Source organism: Fringilla coelebs (genome assembly GCF_963513975.1).
Source record: "Fringilla coelebs genome assembly, chromosome: 6".
Lineage (NCBI taxonomy): Eukaryota > Metazoa > Chordata > Aves > Passeriformes > Fringillidae > Fringilla > Fringilla coelebs.
Window position 1 is genome coordinate 60,572,231 of NC_140034.1, and position 18,075 is coordinate 60,590,305.

The 18,075-nt window shown below is 38.8% G+C and overlaps 1 protein-coding gene across 5 annotated transcripts in view; it reads left to right on the forward strand.

Moving 5' to 3' along the window:
- The window catches only part of PPFIA1 (PTPRF interacting protein alpha 1), a 54,200-nt gene that overhangs the window by 10,402 nt on the left and 25,723 nt on the right, over positions 1–18,075 (forward strand). For 4 of the 5 annotated variants that reach the window (XM_084206995.1, XM_084206997.1, XM_084206998.1 and 1 more), the window contains exons 3-11: positions 10,858–10,959; positions 11,455–11,619; positions 12,463–12,537; positions 12,959–13,060; positions 13,315–13,536; positions 14,239–14,385; positions 14,924–15,058; positions 16,166–16,249; positions 16,749–16,880. In XM_084206995.1, coding sequence (XP_084063121.1) covers positions 10,858–10,959; positions 11,455–11,619; positions 12,463–12,537; positions 12,959–13,060; positions 13,315–13,536; positions 14,239–14,385; positions 14,924–15,058; positions 16,166–16,249; positions 16,749–16,880 — 1,164 coding nt within the window. Of the gene's footprint in view, positions 1–10,857; positions 10,960–11,454; positions 11,620–12,462; positions 12,538–12,958; positions 13,061–13,314; positions 13,537–14,238; positions 14,386–14,923; positions 15,059–15,672; positions 15,748–16,165; positions 16,250–16,748; positions 16,881–18,075 lie in introns of all 5 variants that reach the window. The other variant, XM_084206999.1, reaches the window with a different exon arrangement.

Sequence of the window (18,075 nt, forward strand, 5' to 3'; positions counted from 1 at the left end):
GAGGGAGAGATCTCAAAGTGAAATTGCTCATTTGCTTTACAGAATGTTTGATATGAAAGTTTTTTCACTGTGCAACCCCAAACTGCCTTTAAAAAGAAAATTGGGTGAGAAGGGAGATCTGTACACATTTGAAGGGACTGCTGTCTTGATCAGTGGCAGCGTTTAAACTGTGGATTTGTTGGTTTGAGTTGTGGATTCTCAACTGTCCTATGTGAGCCTGTCACAACTATTTAGCAATATATACTTTGCCAGTAGGATATTGGAGTCAAAACTCTCATTTTCTTTGCATTCCTATCTGTAAGTGGGAAACCTGTGAGCTAAACATGCTGGGAGTCATGGGACTCTCTCAACCTTGCTGAACTAATAGTACCAGAGCTAAATTCTGTTATTTGCTGTGCTTTTCACAGTAGCTTGTGCTTGTGAATTTGCTGTTCCCAGTGGGAAGCTGGACTCTGTAATTTTATATACTTCAAGGTTCTCTTGTGTAGGGTATCTGAAGTCCTGGATGCCTCTCATGCTTCAATCTCTTGCTCCTAATGGGATTTAAGGCATGGGCTGCTTTGGAAACCCAGCAGTAAAAGAAACTTCTGATCCAAATTAAACATTTAATAAATGGGATTCTCATATTTGGAGTTCCTCAGTTAATCTAATTTGGAGGTAAAGAATGGTGTTGCACTCAGGAGACCCAAGGCTGGAAGAGCAGAGCCCGTGTGGAGGGTGGTATTGGATGTGTGGGTGGATCTGGTTGGGCTTTCCACATGTTTCTGCCTGTGTAAGGTGAACTCCCTTCAAAGATCTGTTTTCTGTACTACATTTGGGGGAATGACTAAAAGTTTGGTTTAGATAATTTCAGGGATGCCCTAGGATACCACTGTGAATCTTTTTGTTATTCTTAAATAATGTATTTTCCATACAACATGATCACCTTTTTGTAGTTCATGGGAAAAAGCTTGGAAAGTCTTAACATTCTTCTAGCTTTGTGTTAAAGAGCATGAGGCAGGTGCATCCAGTAATTTATTTTCTAAAACATGCTGCTTGAGTTTTCAGAATGTCTTTGCAGGGTGTGGTTCCACACCATTATCTTCCAAAAGCTGAGTCTTTGTCTCAAGAAATCTGGAATTACTTTGCTTCATGTAAAGTGGAAATGGAACAGCTTTTTAGGATTTTAGCTGTCCTTTTCTCCTCCCAGGGTCTCTTTTATGCTGATACTGACATTGGTGTAACTCTGACCCCATTGGAGCTGTTGCTTGTGGAGACTGCATAACCCTCTCCTGAATTTTGTACAATGGTTATAAATGATTAAGTCCTGGGAAATAGAGGAGGAGAAATGGGCCAAGCATTTCTTTTGTCTCAGCGGAGTAGGAGGCTGCAGGGCTTCCCTGTTGCATCATCTTTCCCTTGTTTTTAGTCCAGTGTGGAACAGGAGCTTCACAGGTTCCCCACCAGCCCATCTTTCATTTCACCATTTGTTAGTGGTAACACCATATTGACAGCCTGCCCCTGTCTTTTATTCATTTATTTATTTTTCATTTATCATTTATTGATTGATTTTTAAAAAAATTATTTCTTCTCTGCATTATAGCCTTGCTCATCTCCCTGGTTTCCTTCTACTGACTGGGTTCAGGTATCATCAAGTTTAGAACTGTTCATTATGGATTTTTTTGTTTGTGGCAGACACAAAAATGACTTTGAACTTTAAATAAAGCTTTACCCCTCCCCCTAAAACAGCCCTTCAATGTTTAATCTGTGTTCCTGATTTTTTTTCTATTTTTTTTCAGTGTTTAGATAGCAGACATGTCTGTTGTAGAACCCGAGATTGTGCTTTTTTTTGTGTGGACTTTGGAATTGCTTTGTTTTGGAGTATTAGCTAAAATGGAGCAACTTTTCCATAGAATGGTACAGTAGAATTTATTCAGAATATCACAGATTTGGACATATTTCGTTTCAGTTAGCCCAATAAATCCACACAGCCTCTAAACTGGGGTGATTGAGTACAGAGAAGTAGGGAAAAACAAAATGTAAAGAGCTGGTAAGTTGAATTTCCTGCTGAAGGCACGTATCTGTCCTCAGTGAGTATTACTTGCTTAAACAAGTTTGAAATTATAAGTCTGAAGTGTTCATCACTTGGCAAAAATAATAAATACAGATATATAATAGGAGAGCACTGAGGGGGAAGTACATGCTGGTGCTTGTTTAATGAGGGTGGCTTGGCCAGCCTTATTCAGATATTCCCAAGCATTCCCTCTTAAGAGAGTGTGAAAAATGTACTTTTCAGCTGCTAGCCACAGAACTAAAGCTGGCAACCAGAGGCCAAGATGAACGATTAGAGTAGGGCAGGGCCTCAGCTGCTGCTCGGAGTTTTTGCAAGCAGGAGTATCTTGTCATTGAAATAGTTGTACATGATGGGTCTTGTCCTGGGTCTGTTTGTAAAAAGACTGTGCAGTATTAGTCATGTAACTTGACTAGAATGTAGCATGTAGGGTTAAATTATTTTTAATTCATAAAAGTCATAGAAATTTTATATTTAATGCCAGCTGAGCTAGAATTGTGCTGCTTCTTGTAAGTGCAGTATGTTTAGAGTTGATGTGCAGAAAAATATTTTTTTCTTGTCTGGGTAAACTTAAATTTGATGTTGTTTGCAACTTAAAATATCTTGCTACAGCTGCTTAGTCTCCAGAATGGGGTCCTAGGAAAATTACAGAGCTTCTTAAATCTTCTCAGTACATCTTACAGTTGTTCTACAGTTTGGCATCCCCAAGGAGGATTGCATGCTGTGCTATCCAGCATGGAATCCCAGGAAATCTTGACCAGCTTTGTGTGAGGAGAGGACAAACTTCAGTGAAATCCCTCTACTCTCATATTAAAGATGGAGACTGGTTTTGGTCCCATACCTTGTCAAACTGGTAATGCAAGATTCTTTATCTTTAATTAAGTACAAGTGTATTCTCCTTTTGCCATGGTGGGTATGGGTGTGGGTAGGTTTCTTCACTAACATGGACTCCAAAAATGGAGATGCCTAAAGCTACACCTAAGAAGTTGTACAGCTACTTTACTGTAGTAGTTCCTCATCAAAATAGACTAGGCTGGGGGTGCAGGAATGTGGTAAGTCTGATTGTGAAACCCTTAGAATTCGTTGATTCAGTGTGTCACTGAAAGACAGTTGTTTTTCAAACACCCCCCAAATACTGTAGCCTTATTCTGTGTTAAATTCTTGGTGGTTGGAGTGGTACAGTTTTGGAAAGGATTAGTTTGTTATCAGCTTTTCTCAACAGTTACTGCTCTGCACAAAGTAGCTATCCCAAGTTGAAAATCCCGTTTTTCAACAATGACTAAAGTTTTCCTGATGCATATTTTAGCTGATTTGGACATTTTTCCAAGAAAAACATGCTCAGTATGGTTCTAAATACTTTTGTTCCTTATTTGCCCTGTCAGGGGGCGTATTCCTGTACACTGAGGAGCAACTAAGGTGGAACTCTTTGCATAGCCACGCCACAATGAAGTGATTGGAAGGTTTTCTGCTACTGTTGCCTATGAATAGATGCCAAGTTTCATGCACTTCTGAAGGCTGCTTCTGTATTTCCTGTGCTTGCTCTCTAATGCTTCAGCTTTTGAACTTCCTTACTGAGAAGATCCAGGGTTTTTGCCCTGAATAGAGGCAACATTTCATAAGTATTTTTACAAAGACAAGTGAAGAAAATAACTTCAAACTGGTATTTCAAGTTAGTGCTCAGTATGTTCATTTCTTGTTAATCCTCTGTGCATGCTGCTAACTTGCAGGGTTTGCCCTGTCAATTGAATATTTGGAGAAAGCCCTGGGGGGAGAACCAGGTACTTTGGCAGAGTTTTTCACTGGTTTATTTGATACACATCTGTAGCTTTAAAAGGGGCTTAAAAGGCTGGCATAAAACCGGGTTGTGTCTGCGCTGGGTTAATTGATCATCACCCTGTGTGATCTGCCCTGCTTTGAACAAGCTGTGTTGATTTGTTAAGGCTGGCACAAAGATTAACAAACTATCTGGAGAAATTAGAGATTCTGAATGTTGTGATGATCCCAAGGCTGGTTACTCTACAGAAGATGCAGAACAAACTGCAGGTTCTAATAGGAGTGACTGGATGAGGTTTTCTGAGTTGTTTAAACAACCTCATTGTTCTCTTTCCTTATTTTCTCAGACTACAGAGCAATTGTAGGGTGCAGCTATGTCTTGTTTTTGCCCACATTAGCTGCAAACAGGCTTGTAGGGACTGTGTGTTGTGTCTCATGTGTGACTTGTGTTCCCCGTGGTGGATGGATGGAGGTCTGGCTATAAGGGAGGAGCCTGGAAGGCTGCCCTCTGTCCCTGCAGTCCCAAGCATGGTGTGTGACCAGGGAAAGCTGGCTCTTCAGTGTTGCACAAAGATCTGCTTTTGCACAAGGCTTTGCCCCTGCCCTTGTGTACATAACAGCACCGTTCTGCTGGGTTTAGGGAAAATGAAATGCAGGAGGCCCGGCAGTGAGGGTTCTGCTAGTCCAGATTTGGACAGGCTGGAGTTAATGATTCCACTGCTCTGTGCACAGGGGTTTGCAGGCTCCCACTCCAGACTTTGCTGCTGTGTGTGTGATGTCTGAGCAGGGATTCATGTGGCAAGAGGAAAACCCCTCATTCTCAGAGGAACAAGAGGCTGCATCCAGGTTTGGGTTCTGGTACCCCTGCACCCCAGATAGGCCATGTCTGGAATGTGTTAGTTAGATCAAGGAAGGGGAGTTACAGGGGGGAGAACGTGGAGCTGATGTGTTTCTACCTCCCTTTTCCTGCTACTCCTGCATTCCTTTTGCCAAACTGCCAAATCCTCCCTTTCTCCACTTATGTTTCCTTGCACTTCTGGAAGCTCCCAGTGCTGAAGTCTGGATTTTGTGCTTTGTAGTTCAAGCTCAGGGAACTGAGCTGTGCATAAATTTGGGCGACTCACTCAGGATGGTAACTGGAAACCGACTTATTGCCATGGAGACTTGGGCTTGCTATATAAGCTTTTCCATTTTGCTCTTGGGCATAAGTTTGGTACCTGCTGGCTGTGAGTGAGAAGTCCTTTGGCTCTTGGCTTGTCAAATGCCAGGCAATGGATTCTGCTTCCAGCTCCAAAGTGGGCTGGGAACAGCCAGAGTTTCATTCTAGAGCAATAACATTATGCAACTGTAAACACGTTAAAACTTAATTGCCTGTTTAGGATTGAGCAGCGTTAATGACAAAGCCTAGATAGGTCAGTCCAAGAGGGACACTTGAAGGAGACCTGCTAAAAAAAGGGATGTGACTCAGGTTTAGTATTGATCACTGGCTGGCAGCAATATTCACTTGAGTGTTTTCATGCAGTGTTGCAATTCTTGATAGAGGAAAACAAAAAGGTAGTTTTTTTCAAAGAAAATACAGATTTTTGAGAGTTAACCAGAGGTGGTATTAAACATTTCCTATATCTCAGTGCCACTAGTTGGAAGGGGAGAATTTTTTTTGACTGAAAAGAAATATGAACCTCTGTTTTGGTGCTTGTCTTTTGAGTTATAAAACATCTTATGCATACACAGAAATAGGAAAGGAGGCCAATACACTAATTATGTAATGAGCTCCAGTGTGTTCTCACTCTGGTGGGTAGTTAGCTCCACTTGGAAAAACAGCTACTTTGAGACTGAAAAGCCTTTCAGTGTTCCAAAACACAAGAATTTGTCATATCCATGTTTTAGTATTACTTAAAGTATTCTCTTACACACCCTTTTAAGTTCTGGGGGGGTTTGAGAGCAAAAGATAAATTTGTTTCATAGAATTGATTCTAATAATATTTGAAATAAGTTTTATGTTTCTAGCTTAGTCATTTCAGGCTGCTCGATACTTACTGGAAATTAGTTTCATGAGGTGAAAAGGAAAATATTTTTCTTTGCACACTCCATGCTTATTTTTCTCTTTCCCATTAGCAAGTGCCAGAGATATGGAAAGGTTGAAAGCAGTGTGTTTAACTACATGGAACAGGCAAAGCACAATCTGTGTTGGTGTGTGACTGTGGTTTTTTCCAAGGTTGGATTTAATGGTGAAAACAAGTCAGTTCTCCTTAGTTTTAACTCTCAATATCCTTGAACTGTTTCATAATTTTATAGTTCTGATTCTTAGCATAAAAAATCCCTCAACAAACTTTATAGGTATGAAAATTTGCTTGCTAGGAACTTTCAAATATATTGGGACTCTTGGTCACTGTGCTACCTAAACCCCTTGGATTCAAAGTGAAGGGACTGTGAAATAACCTAGATATTTAAATTTTCTTTTCTTGGCTTTTTTTTTTTTTGACTGTGTTTTTTCCATTTCCATGCAGTCATCATTTGGACTAATTGTGGTTCATGTTTAGTACAAACATCATGATGGAAACTTATCTCAGACCCATTGGTTTTCACCCCGATGTCCTGCACTTCCCCCAGCTGTTCTTTTCCTGCTCTCTTCAGCAGCTCAGATTTGTGAGTGGCTTGCTTGATATTCAGTCTGCAAACCAGAATGATAACAGTAAACCAGAATATCACTTGGAGATTAAACAGATAAATTCCAATCGTATATTTGGGTCAGAGATGTTCCTAAAGATCTAACAGTCACAACTTCATCCTGTATTGCCTGAAGTTACTACTTTACAGTATTTAATATTTGATGGATTCAAAATGTTTCTGTTTTTATGACATATATTTTCATAATTTATATAAATTTTCTGGCCATGTGGTTGCTTGTAATTCATGATTATTTGTGCATTTGAGTGGTGTTCCATTTTCTCGTGTAATAAGATTCTTTTTTGCTTGATCAAATTCCAAACAAATTTAGTTATTTATAGAGCATCCCTAATACACAACTTATATTAACACACTTTCAGGAATTACCTCTGTTTCTTTCAAGTGTTTCCCCTAGGTTAAATGTTATCTTCCTGTCATGTAGCATTTATTGTCTGTGATGAGCTGTCTGTGAGACCTATGAATTACGTTTGTAATGAACATGAAGGGAACCTGTTCTCTGAAAGCTGAAATGCTCCTGGTTTGGGATTTTGGAGTTCCCAAGTGTGTCAGCTCAGCCAGGCTTGACAGCTCAGCACTAATGGATCCAGCTTTTGGAAGGATTTTTATATTGGGGCATCTAAATATTGAAGGTTGAAGGTCAGCTCTGAAGGCTGAGGTAGAAGAAATGCTATTGCTTTAAAAAATCCTCGAGCTTGGGGACAAAAAAACCCCAGAAAATGCATTACTGAACAAGAACCAACTTACTTGCTCAATGTGACTTTTTGTTGAGAATATTTTTTTCTGGCAGCAAGAGTGATGTGTTTGGAATGATTCACTTGGGTCAGAAAGTTACTTTCTTCAGTAAACATTTCAGTTTAGTGTAGAGTATGGGTGTTTGCCAGAACGTTCTAATCAGCAGGGAGTATTTCCCTGGTAAATTCATCACTCTCCCACCGATTTGAGTGAGTGCTCTGAAGTGCTCATTGTGAGTTCCATTCCTGTCAGTCCCCTGCACTGTGTATATATTATTTTGATGGCAGCCAGAAACTGAGCAGAACTTCATTCTGTTGCTCTCAGTCTTCTCAATTACAGGAAAGTGACACAGCTTTGTGGACAAGTGGGAAAGTCTCTCAGGATTCTTTCCTTTTTCTTTTAATTCTTTCTGTACGTTCATCTAATGCCAAGGAAGAAATTATGAGACAACTTGAATTTTTTTGGGATGATAAGCTGCAAATAGTTTCTCTGCTTTTGAACTGCTTAAGGAAATCACAAATTGTCTCCCATTGAAGGTGAGTATTAAAACTAGAAAAGACATGTCTTTTGGCAGTGTCAGCTGAAACTAAGGACATTCAAATGTTCTTTCTTAGGCAGCTCACGGGACTCAAAGCAACTCTATTATGTCAAAACAAACAGCAATGGAGGTGTTATGCAATGCCAGCAATCCCTGTCGGTGTGTTTATGCAGCAGCAATATAAATTCCTGTGTGCACTCTTGCTCTGGGTCATCTGACAGCGTGATGGTTCATGTCACAATTGGGATCTATTTGTGCCACAATTTATATTTACACAGGAGTATGCAATGGACTGGAACTCTGTGTCCTGTAACCATCTGAGGAGTGAATAGCTTTCCTTTCAAATATACAGCTTCCCAGTTTTCACGTGGAGAAGCTCATACAGATAAAATATATCTATATATTGGTGCTATGCAGTGATTTGAAGCTGAAAAGGGATGATGAGACAGTGTCTGGTAGTTCTTGCTGTGCTTTTCATCCTGTTGTCAAGACTTGAGATAGAGGCAGGGAAAATACAAAACTTCAGGCCAGTGTAATCTGGAGAATTGGGCAATACTGATGTTTCTAAATGTTGATGTTGGCATTTTTAGGGTTTTAAAAATTACCCTTCTTATATGATTATTAATTTGGAAGGGAAACACACCAAGAAAGTAAGTTCATACCAAGCTCTTCTCAGTATTACATAATTATCTAATCTGTAAAGATAAGCGGGGACTGCCCTTGAAAAATGGCAGCTTTGGTTTCTGGTTTACCTGAGCTCATGTGAGAGCAAAAGGGGAGTGTGTTGCCAATTCCCTGGGAGTCTTGGAAGCTTCCACAGGTGGTGTGTTGAAGGTGCAGGAAAAGCTTGGATATGAAGGAGCACTCTGCTGGGAAAGCTCGTAGTAGAGTCAATATTTCTGTCAGCTCCAGTGAAGCTTGAAGTAGGTTTTTCCTCTCTTGGTTTACCTTGCACTCAGGACCCTTTAGTAGCTTGTTTTGTGGCTGTAAAAGTTCTGGTAGCTGTATTTACAGACCAGGTTGTTTTGGAAGTATTTCCTGGCCATTTTGAAAATAATAGGCTTTTTTGGTTTTGTTTTTTTTTTTTTTTTTTTTAAAGAGTGCAAATGAAATACTGCAGTGAAATTATATGAATGTAATTATTAAGTGTGTTAGAGAAATCAAATAATTTAGCAGTTGAGAAAGGAAAATACATGAAGATGTTTTGCAGTTTTTTGCTGATTAAATGGGGGAACTAAAACTTTTTTCCAATGAGCAGGATTTGATTTAGGAAGAGGGATTATAGGAATGGACTCTGCATCTGTGGTGGTGGTAGTATTGCTGTCTTTTTCACAGCAACTTTTAAAAGCTTGATATGTTAGTAATTCCAGAGTTCACTCCAGTTGTATATTGTGCAATGTATTTTTTGTCTTTTCAGTCATGTGTATATTTTAGAATAAGGTTTACCAAATGAGTATTGGTAATTGCAGTGTATTTTGACCATGCCTGCTTATTTTAGCTGCATGTTAGGATTTGCAGATGTGCTTAGTATAATTAATTGGCTGATGTGGCCTTTTGTTTTTAAGCATGTGTATTCTGTCACTTTGAATTTTGCTGCAGAACAGCTCCATCTTAAGCTTTCACTTGATATGCATCTGCTGGCTGATAAGTAGTGTCTTGCAGAGTTTGGAAAAAGTAGAGAAGCAGCAGTTGTCTCCACTTAACTGGCTATTTGTGTTCACCTTGTTCTGCTAATCACCAGTTCAGCTGTATAAATCCATTGTTTATTAGGCAAGGCTCTTGCTTATGAGTATTTCCCTTATTTTGGAGAACAGAAAGGAGTGGTAGTTATTAGCATTTTGATGTTTTCTTATCCAAATGCTCCTGGTGTGTTCACTGGCCACTGGAGTGACTGAAGCATATTTATTTTCACATTATAAAGTTGCATTGACAAGACATGAGGGTTGTTTTCTTGCAAGGCTCTTTTCTAAAGGATGGACTTGTTCACATTCACACTGTCAATTCTCATTTCCAGTGCAGTTCAGATTAGAATTTAAATTTTTCCAGGATAGATTAAGTTATGCTTTGTGTTTGCTTATAAATGTGGTGTATAGTTGTACCCCTTGTTCTATTCAGAGTATGCTCCCTGAGTTAATAGAATATTTAAATGTCTTTATATTAAGTTGAGTTTTATATTATTTTATTTTTAGTGAGGCTGTTGATAGAGAGAGGAAATTGTTTAGGCTGCAGGGGGCTCTTGCACATATTAGTTCAATCATTTCCTGACAGAAACCCCTAACTGTAGGAGGATATTCTTTCATATTGACTGTGTTCACTGCAGTAATAAGCATGCAGTAAGTGATGTGAGTTAGCTCCACTCCAGTTCCCTGTTGACACTTCACTCTGTACTATTTCATTTTGGTTGGGTTTTGTTTGGTGAAATCTTTATTGAATTTGAAGGGTGAGCCTTGTGAGGGCTTTGAGCCCCTGGGCTCAGCTTTCAGAGAATTCTGATTCTAATCCTCAGAGATTTCTAGCAGGACTGTAGGGAAAGGGCTGCTTCATTCCTTTTTGTGAGATTGGAAGGAAGCCTTGAATGAAATTCCTGTATTTAGCTGTAATCTGGTACATGTCAGGATTATTCATTGTTGCTCACAATTCAATACTGACTTGAAATATGTAATATTTGTTGGTTTCCTTATTTTGCTGTGCTCAGTGCTCTGTTTTTTCATGTCTCCCTCTGCAGTTGTTAAAAAAAACCAACAAACAAAACACACAAAACTAACAACTCTTTGAAACTATAATAAAGATATGTTTTTCCTTTTGCTTACCAGGGAAACCCCAACTCAAGGCAATATAATTGCCTTGAGACACAAGCAAGTTTTCAAAGTCCTGGTGAAACATCGTTTGTCTTTACAGTTGGCAGCATAAAGGTTTTAAATGTTTGAACTGAAGCTGGCTTAGCATGACTATACAGTTGTATTGGCTTTGCACATCTGAAATGAATGCTTCAAGGAACTGTCAAGTGTTCATATGAATCGACTCTCACTGTGTCCTGATATTTGATGTGCTTATATTTCTGTCTGGTTTGTTCCAGGAATTTGCAGCACTCACAAAAGAGCTGAATGTATGCAGGGAGCAGCTGCTTGAAAGGGAAGAAGAAATTGCTGAGCTGAAAGCAGAAAGGAATAACACGAGGGTCAGTTCCTTGTCTTCTCCATTGTTACAGCATCCAGCTACAGGGAGGAAAACAAATGTTGAATTTGAAAAGCTAAAAGTATTTTTTCCTCTGATGCTTGTACATGAATCCCCATGGAAGTACAAATGTGTGTGTGTTGATTAAGAGGGTTTGGCAGCATGTGCACAGCTCCAAATGCTGCTGTGCAGAATCAGGAAAAGCTTGTAAGACTGCACTGCTATCTGCCATCCAGATTTCTTGTTGTTAAAGTTTTGTAATCCTGCAGCTCTGGGATCAGAGGAGCAGAGTGGGCAGGTTGTGGTGATCTGTTTGAGCAGCTTACACTGCTAATACAGCTGAAATGTTAACAACAAGTCCTTATGCTCGATACAATATCCTTTGTCTCTGAAATTTGAAGTTTAGAACTCTACATTTGATGTTCTAGGAGGCAAATTTTTCTGCAGCTGTACAGAACAGGAATAAACATTATTCCTTTTTTTTTTCCTGTTGCTTTAGCTATTACTGGAACATTTGGAGTGTCTTGTCTCCAGGCATGAGCGATCCCTCAGGATGACTGTTGTGAAGAGGCAAGCTCAGTCTCCAGCAGGAGTTTCCAGTGAAGTAGAAGTTCTCAAAGCACTAAAATCCTTATTTGAGCACCACAAAGCCCTTGATGAAAAGGTAATGAAGTATTGTACCTAGCATCTTTTCATCCTCTTTCCTTTGTGTGGGCCAGGCAGTTTTTGTACTGAAATTGTAGAAATCTCTGCTGTGTAACTACATTGGTAAATGCTTTCCTAAATTAAGATGCTGCACTTAATTAAAGCAAGGTGCTGTTCTTTATTCAAGCACTTCATTAATTGTAATAGTGTAAAGTCAGCATGGTTCAGGAGCGATATATTTGCTGTAGGAATGCACACAGCTGCTTACCTGTACAACATCAGGATTTATCCTTTTGATTATCTAATAAAATAAATAGGCTACAGAGAAGAGGAGGAGAACAATCTGCTTACACTGGGATAGAAATCTGAATTAAAAGAACTCCTCCCTTCAGTTGTGCCTGATATTAGCAGGATATGCAACTGCTGAAGTTCACTGTACATTTTGTTGCCAACTTGCAGTTTACCTGACTTTGTGACCCTTCTATATAAAATCTGGCAAATTATTTTAAGTGGAATTTTACCTGTTCTTCCATGTTGTAAATGAGCAAAAGCAAACACAGTCTGTGCCTTGCAGAAGGACAAGTAAATTCTGGGTATGTTTAGTTTTTTTTAGTGCCTAAACATACAGGTCATGTTGCTTATGACAGAAGAAAAGAAAAGCTAGATTATAAGATCCACATTATTTGGTTAATTTTTTGGCAGCATGTGTTGTAATTAGGACTGATTAAGAAGGTTTCTAATTTATGTAATTTATTGTCTGTAAAGTGTCATTTATTGTCTGTAAAGACATAGCATGAAGTAAAATAGATTTTTTTTTTTTTTTACTTGAATGATTTCAAATAATTTGAAATTACCCTTTCAGGTAAGGGAGAGATTACGAGTAGCACTTGAAAGGTGTAGCTTATTGGAAGAGGAACTAGGTACTACACATAAAGAGGTAAGTTTCTGTCTTAAAAGAAGGCTTCATATGTCCATTTTGGGTGTTTCAGTCAATATTTGTAGAGTATTAAGTTTCACTTTCACTTCTTCCTTTTGATTTCTTGCCAATGGAATAATTGTTAATTTTTAACTTAGCTGCTTTGAAAGAGCAGGAGAGGAAAAAACCAAACCTCAATCTCCTGACACCCTCTCTGCCCCTAAAAAAACCCCAACCAAACCAACAAAGAGTCCCTGTGCCTTTAAAATAAGGGTTTGCAGTGGCATTAGGTATTTGAGTGCCTGTGCCAGTTTTTATTAATACATACCTGGCAGTAGAATCAGTAATTGTTGTTTTGCTCCCTTGCTTTTGCAGCTGTTCCTTATATTATTAGTGAAAAAGGAATTGGCTTGAAACATGTGTCTGTAAACTTTTCTTTTAGTTAATGATTCTGAAAGAGCAAAATAATCAGAAGAAAACACTTCCAGATGGGATGCTGGATATAAATCATGAACAAGAAAATACACCAACTACAAATGGGAAGGTACAGCTATTTACTTTGCTTAGCAGACATATGGGTTTTAATCATTAACTATAACATTTTAATTTTAAACCATAATAAAATATTTTTGTATTATTATCTAGTTAAAAAGTCATAGTTATTGAAATTTCAGCTTTTGCAGTCTGTTCAATAATAAAACTATCTTTGGGGGGGGGGATGTTTTCAGGTGAGTAACAATTTGTTTTTTAATCTAATTTGCATCATGCTAATACAGTTTTTTCCCCCTTGTTTAATAGAGATCCTCTGATGGTTCATTATGCCACGATGAAAACCTGGCTAAAGTGATTGAACTCCAAGACATCATAGATAAGCAAAACAAAGAGCAGACACAAATGAAAGAACGCCTCACTGCTTTGTCCAGCAGAGTAACAGAGCTGGAAGAAGATCTAGACACAGCAAGAAAAGACTTAATCAAATCTGAAGAAATGAACACTAAGTTACAGAGGGATGTACGAGAGGTGAGGAAGGAACTGTCAGGATTTCGGGAGTCACAAATGCCACCTTTATAAAATTTTAGTCTCACTGGTGCTCAGTTGAACCTTTTTGTTTTTGGAAGTCTTTGGTTTGATAGATGAGAAGAAAATGGTTTTTAGGACATGATGGGTGTCTAGTTTTTGTTTAAAAGACCAAAGGGTTCCATTGTCCGCTCAAAAAATCTGTCTTCAGGATAAACTTATGACTAACTAGATGTTTCATTAATAGATTGGAATTTAGCATTGCCAACTTCAGCATGTTCTGGAAGAGATGCTTGATCTTGTCATACATGCTTAGCTTATTACTCTTTCTTCCTTTTTTAAAAAATGCACTTGGTTGAGGAATCCCTTTAATTTCAGCGGTGTGGTTGACATTTCCTGTCACTGCTGAATGCCTAATCTCCAGGGTCCCACATATCCTTATTGGATAGAAAGGGAGCTTAGTTAAATCCCAGAACACACTCTGACCATCCCCAGCAAGTCAAGATTTGCTGTGTGTATACCATTGAAAAGGAAAGTAGCAGATCTGTGGTGTAAGGTAATGAAGACCAGTGGGTTTTAATCATTAACTATTTTAAAAAGCCATTTCTTTCCACTTCATTTTTTACTGAGAAAAATAACCTGATTTTAAAAAAATTATTTGAAATTATCTCTCACATTCTGACTTCTGTTGTATGTCTTGCCCAGACTCTGGCCCAGAAGGAGGACATGGAGGAGAGGATCACCACTCTGGAGAAACGCTACCTCGCTGCACAACGTGAAGCTACATCTGTGCATGACCTCAATGATAAACTTGAAAATGAAATTGCCACTAAAGACTCCATGCACCGACAGGTTGTGGTTTCAAATGAGATGAAGTACATTTTGCTCAGCATAAAGCTAATGGAGATAATTAATGTTCATGCTGTGCTGAAGCACTTTGCTTTTAGGGAGATAAATATCAGCTGTAATGTGCTGTTATTAGTGATTGTTTTTCAGGAGCTGGAGTCATACATTGCAGAGATTTTTTTACCCTGGGAATAAAGATGAGACAGCTTTACTGGGAAGGGGAAATGGTTTTGAGAAATTTAGTGTACATTATCTTGGGGCAGCAGGGCTGTTGTCCCTATTAATTGTGGCTTTTAAAGTTACTGTGGGTATCCAAGCATCTTTAGTTTTGTGGGTGAGAATTACTCATTCTGAGCTAAACTTCTAAGATTTGCATAGCTTGTAGTGGTTTTTGCAGGCTATTGCCTTAGTGAAAGAGGAAGTTTGAGAAGTGCTTGACATGAAATAGTCCAACTTTATAAGCCAGAAATGGTTGTTTAGCCAACCACTTTCTAACTAATCATTTCTTTAACCCTCAACATTTGCTGGCCATAACCCTGTGCAGAGCGAAGATAAGAACAGGCAACTGCAAGAGCGACTGGAACTGGCTGAACAAAAGCTGCAGCAGACCCTGAGAAAAGCTGAGACTTTGCCAGAGGTGGAGGCTGAGCTGGCACAGAGAGTAGCAGCACTTACAAAGGTGAGGTGGTGGCACAGTGTCCTCCAGACTCCCTCCTTCATTGGTGTCCCACTGCAGGAAATCTGTTCCTAGGGTTGGTTTGGTTACATTTGATTTCCAGATTTCCCTGTTTGAAGAAATATTCAGAAAATATTTATTTCCTACAGAAAATGTTTATTTCTTACTTTTTTTCCCCATTCATCTCTCTGAAGACACTATGATTTAGTTTTTCCTTTTTAAAAAATTTTAATCTCTTTTTTTTTTAAGTTTCTGCTCTTTGGAACTCAAGTGGGTTTTCTGTTAACTCTTCTACATTATAAAAATATCTCCCTTAATTACTATTTTGGTGCTTTTTATTAAAATTATTCAACAATAGGTATAAAGTCTTCTAAATATGAACTGTTTCTGAACCTAAATTTCTTACACTGCTAAGTGAAGCAAGTGGAGAGAGAGAAATTGTGGTACTACCAAATACCAAGATTTTTAGAGGGCTGCAAATGGAGTAATGAAATCTGAAGAATTATATTAATTAACTACAAATGAGCCGTTTCAAGTGTGTGTGCGTGTGTTTTCTTTCAAAGCCTTAGTTTCATTTTTTTCCCTGTTATCTTTCCTGTCCCTAACTGGCTCTGTAGTCTGACCTTTTGTCTCCTGGGAGCTCTGCTGCTAAAGATGCTAAAGTTTTGGAACTTGCCACCAAGCTTAGGAAGGTAGAATTTGTATCTTAGTCCTTGTCTCTGCTTGCTGCTTTCTGCTTTGCCATGATTACTAACAAAGGGTCCCATCGTCCAGGCTAGTGAGGAGAAGCTGAAAATGCACTCAGTCTTTACTTTCGTTTATTTGTTTTTATTTCTTGGGGATATGAATGAACTTTGCAAGCTTGTTTGCAAATAGTAGTTGTTGATTCATGATGGTACTTAGGGGTGAGAGGTTTCATCATTTTGCCACTTCCCATGTGAACTCTTGCAAGGTCCTTTTGGTGACAGAAAAGCATCTGTTCTGCATTGTCCTTTATCATAAATGGCAGTTGTGCAAAGCATGTTAGAAATATTCTTGTGCCTCAGTGTTTCTGTGCTTTTGGAGCCTAAAAAACCCACCCAAATTCTAATTTTGCTCTCAAATTGACAGGCTGAGGAGAGACACGGCAATATCGAGGAGCGGCTGAGACAGATGGAGGCACAGCTTGAAGAGAAGAATCAAGAACTGCAAAGGGTACTGCACTTCATTTTGACAAAAATAAAAAGCTGAAAGCAAGAACCTAATCCTCTTTTGTTTCTCAGCTTTAAAATAAAGCTAGAGTTTAGGCTGGCTGACAGTGAGTCGCTGTACTGTGGCAAACCTTAAATCTCAAGGAGAATGTGCTGAAAGTCTCCAATAAAAGTTTGAAGAAACTTGCTGAATTAAATGACTATGGAAAAATTGGCTCCTGGGTTACAGATAATGGAATCTATTCTGAATTGTGCCTTTTAATTTTTTTTTAATGTAGGCTTGGATTTTTGAACTTCTGATCTTGGATCATCTATTAAAGACAGAAGTGTCCCTTAGATTCCCTTTACAGAGCCCTGGAGGCACATGCAGTGTTCCTCTGTGGAAAAATATTGCTGTTAAAAAAATTCATTTGGATTAAAGAAAGCTTGCTGCCTTCATAACCTGGAAATTGTTGGAGATATTGAAAATCTGAGGTTTTTTCAGCAGCTTCTTTGTATCTCAGGCTAGACAGAGAGAGAAGATGAATGAAGAGCATAATAAACGTTTGTCAGAAACTGTTGATAAGCTCCTGTCTGAATCCAATGAAAGGCTCCAGCTTCATCTCAAGGAGAGGATGGCTGCCCTGGAAGACAAGGTAACATTCCAGTAATTAATGTGTAATTCTGTAATGATTATGCCTTTTGCAACATGTCCCAAACGTCAGCAAATAAACACATAACCCTTATTAATAAGATGTTGCTGTTAAGGCTCTTTTTCATTGTGGATTTTGAAAATGTGCCTGTAAAAATAATTTTTGAGGTTGTCCCTGGGCACTGCACTGTGGTGTTGAGAGGGCAGCTTTTAAGAAGCTTTAGCCTTTTTTGTTTGACTGGTGCAGATTGCATAAATAGGCTCATCCAGTGTAATACAGGAAGCCTAAAGCATTGGAACTTTGACCTTTCCAGTTCAGTTTGCTTTGTTTCCCACTGCTTTTGGCTGTACTAGTTCCCCTGAGTCATTGTGGGATTCCTGTCATTTGCTTTTCTCCGGTAGCTCATTCTGGGACTCGTTATATGCATGTAAATGGGTTTTTCCTGCACTGTTAGTGCACATCTTGGAGCCTTCCCCTGCACTCAGTTCATCTCTTCTGACACACTTTTCACTCCTTTTCTTCCCTTCAGCTTTTGGATCTTGATCCTTATGGATTAGTCTTCCATGCACAGCTTGCAGTTAGATCCCTTATTCTTCGTCCAGCAATGTAATGTCTTCTGAAGTGGCACTTTGCTTGATGCTGACTTTGAGTTGCTTGGCCTTGGATTAAAATATATTTGGTTTCTTTTACTAGAGGGTGAAATGACCATCTGGGGAAATGTTTCAGGAAAAGCTGAGTGTCTTTGGTTTTAAAGTCATGCCAATAAAATGCTTTGGGATGCAAATGGTGTTTCCAGACTTGTACTGAATGTTTGCTTCCTCTTGCATTCATAATGCTTGAATAATAGGTGGTGTCTCAGGGTTGAGCCTGACTCCCTCTTATCTTCCAAACCATAACTACATGTGCAAATAATGAGGAAAATCTACTTGTCCTTTACTGTAGTTAACAGCTTCTAGAAAGGTGTTCTTGTTGAGGCTTCCAGCTCATTCATTTATACTAAGTTGGGAAGAAACATTCAGGTGACATTAAGATTTTGTTCTGGTCATGTGGTCTTTCTTGAATTACTTTGAATTATTCCATAATTATTCCCTTTTTTTTACTAGTTAGACTGTGAAATGGAGCTTTAAAGAGCTGCTATGGCTATTAAAGATTTATGGAAGCAGTACTATTGCTAAATTCATTATTTAGTGGGCTGTAC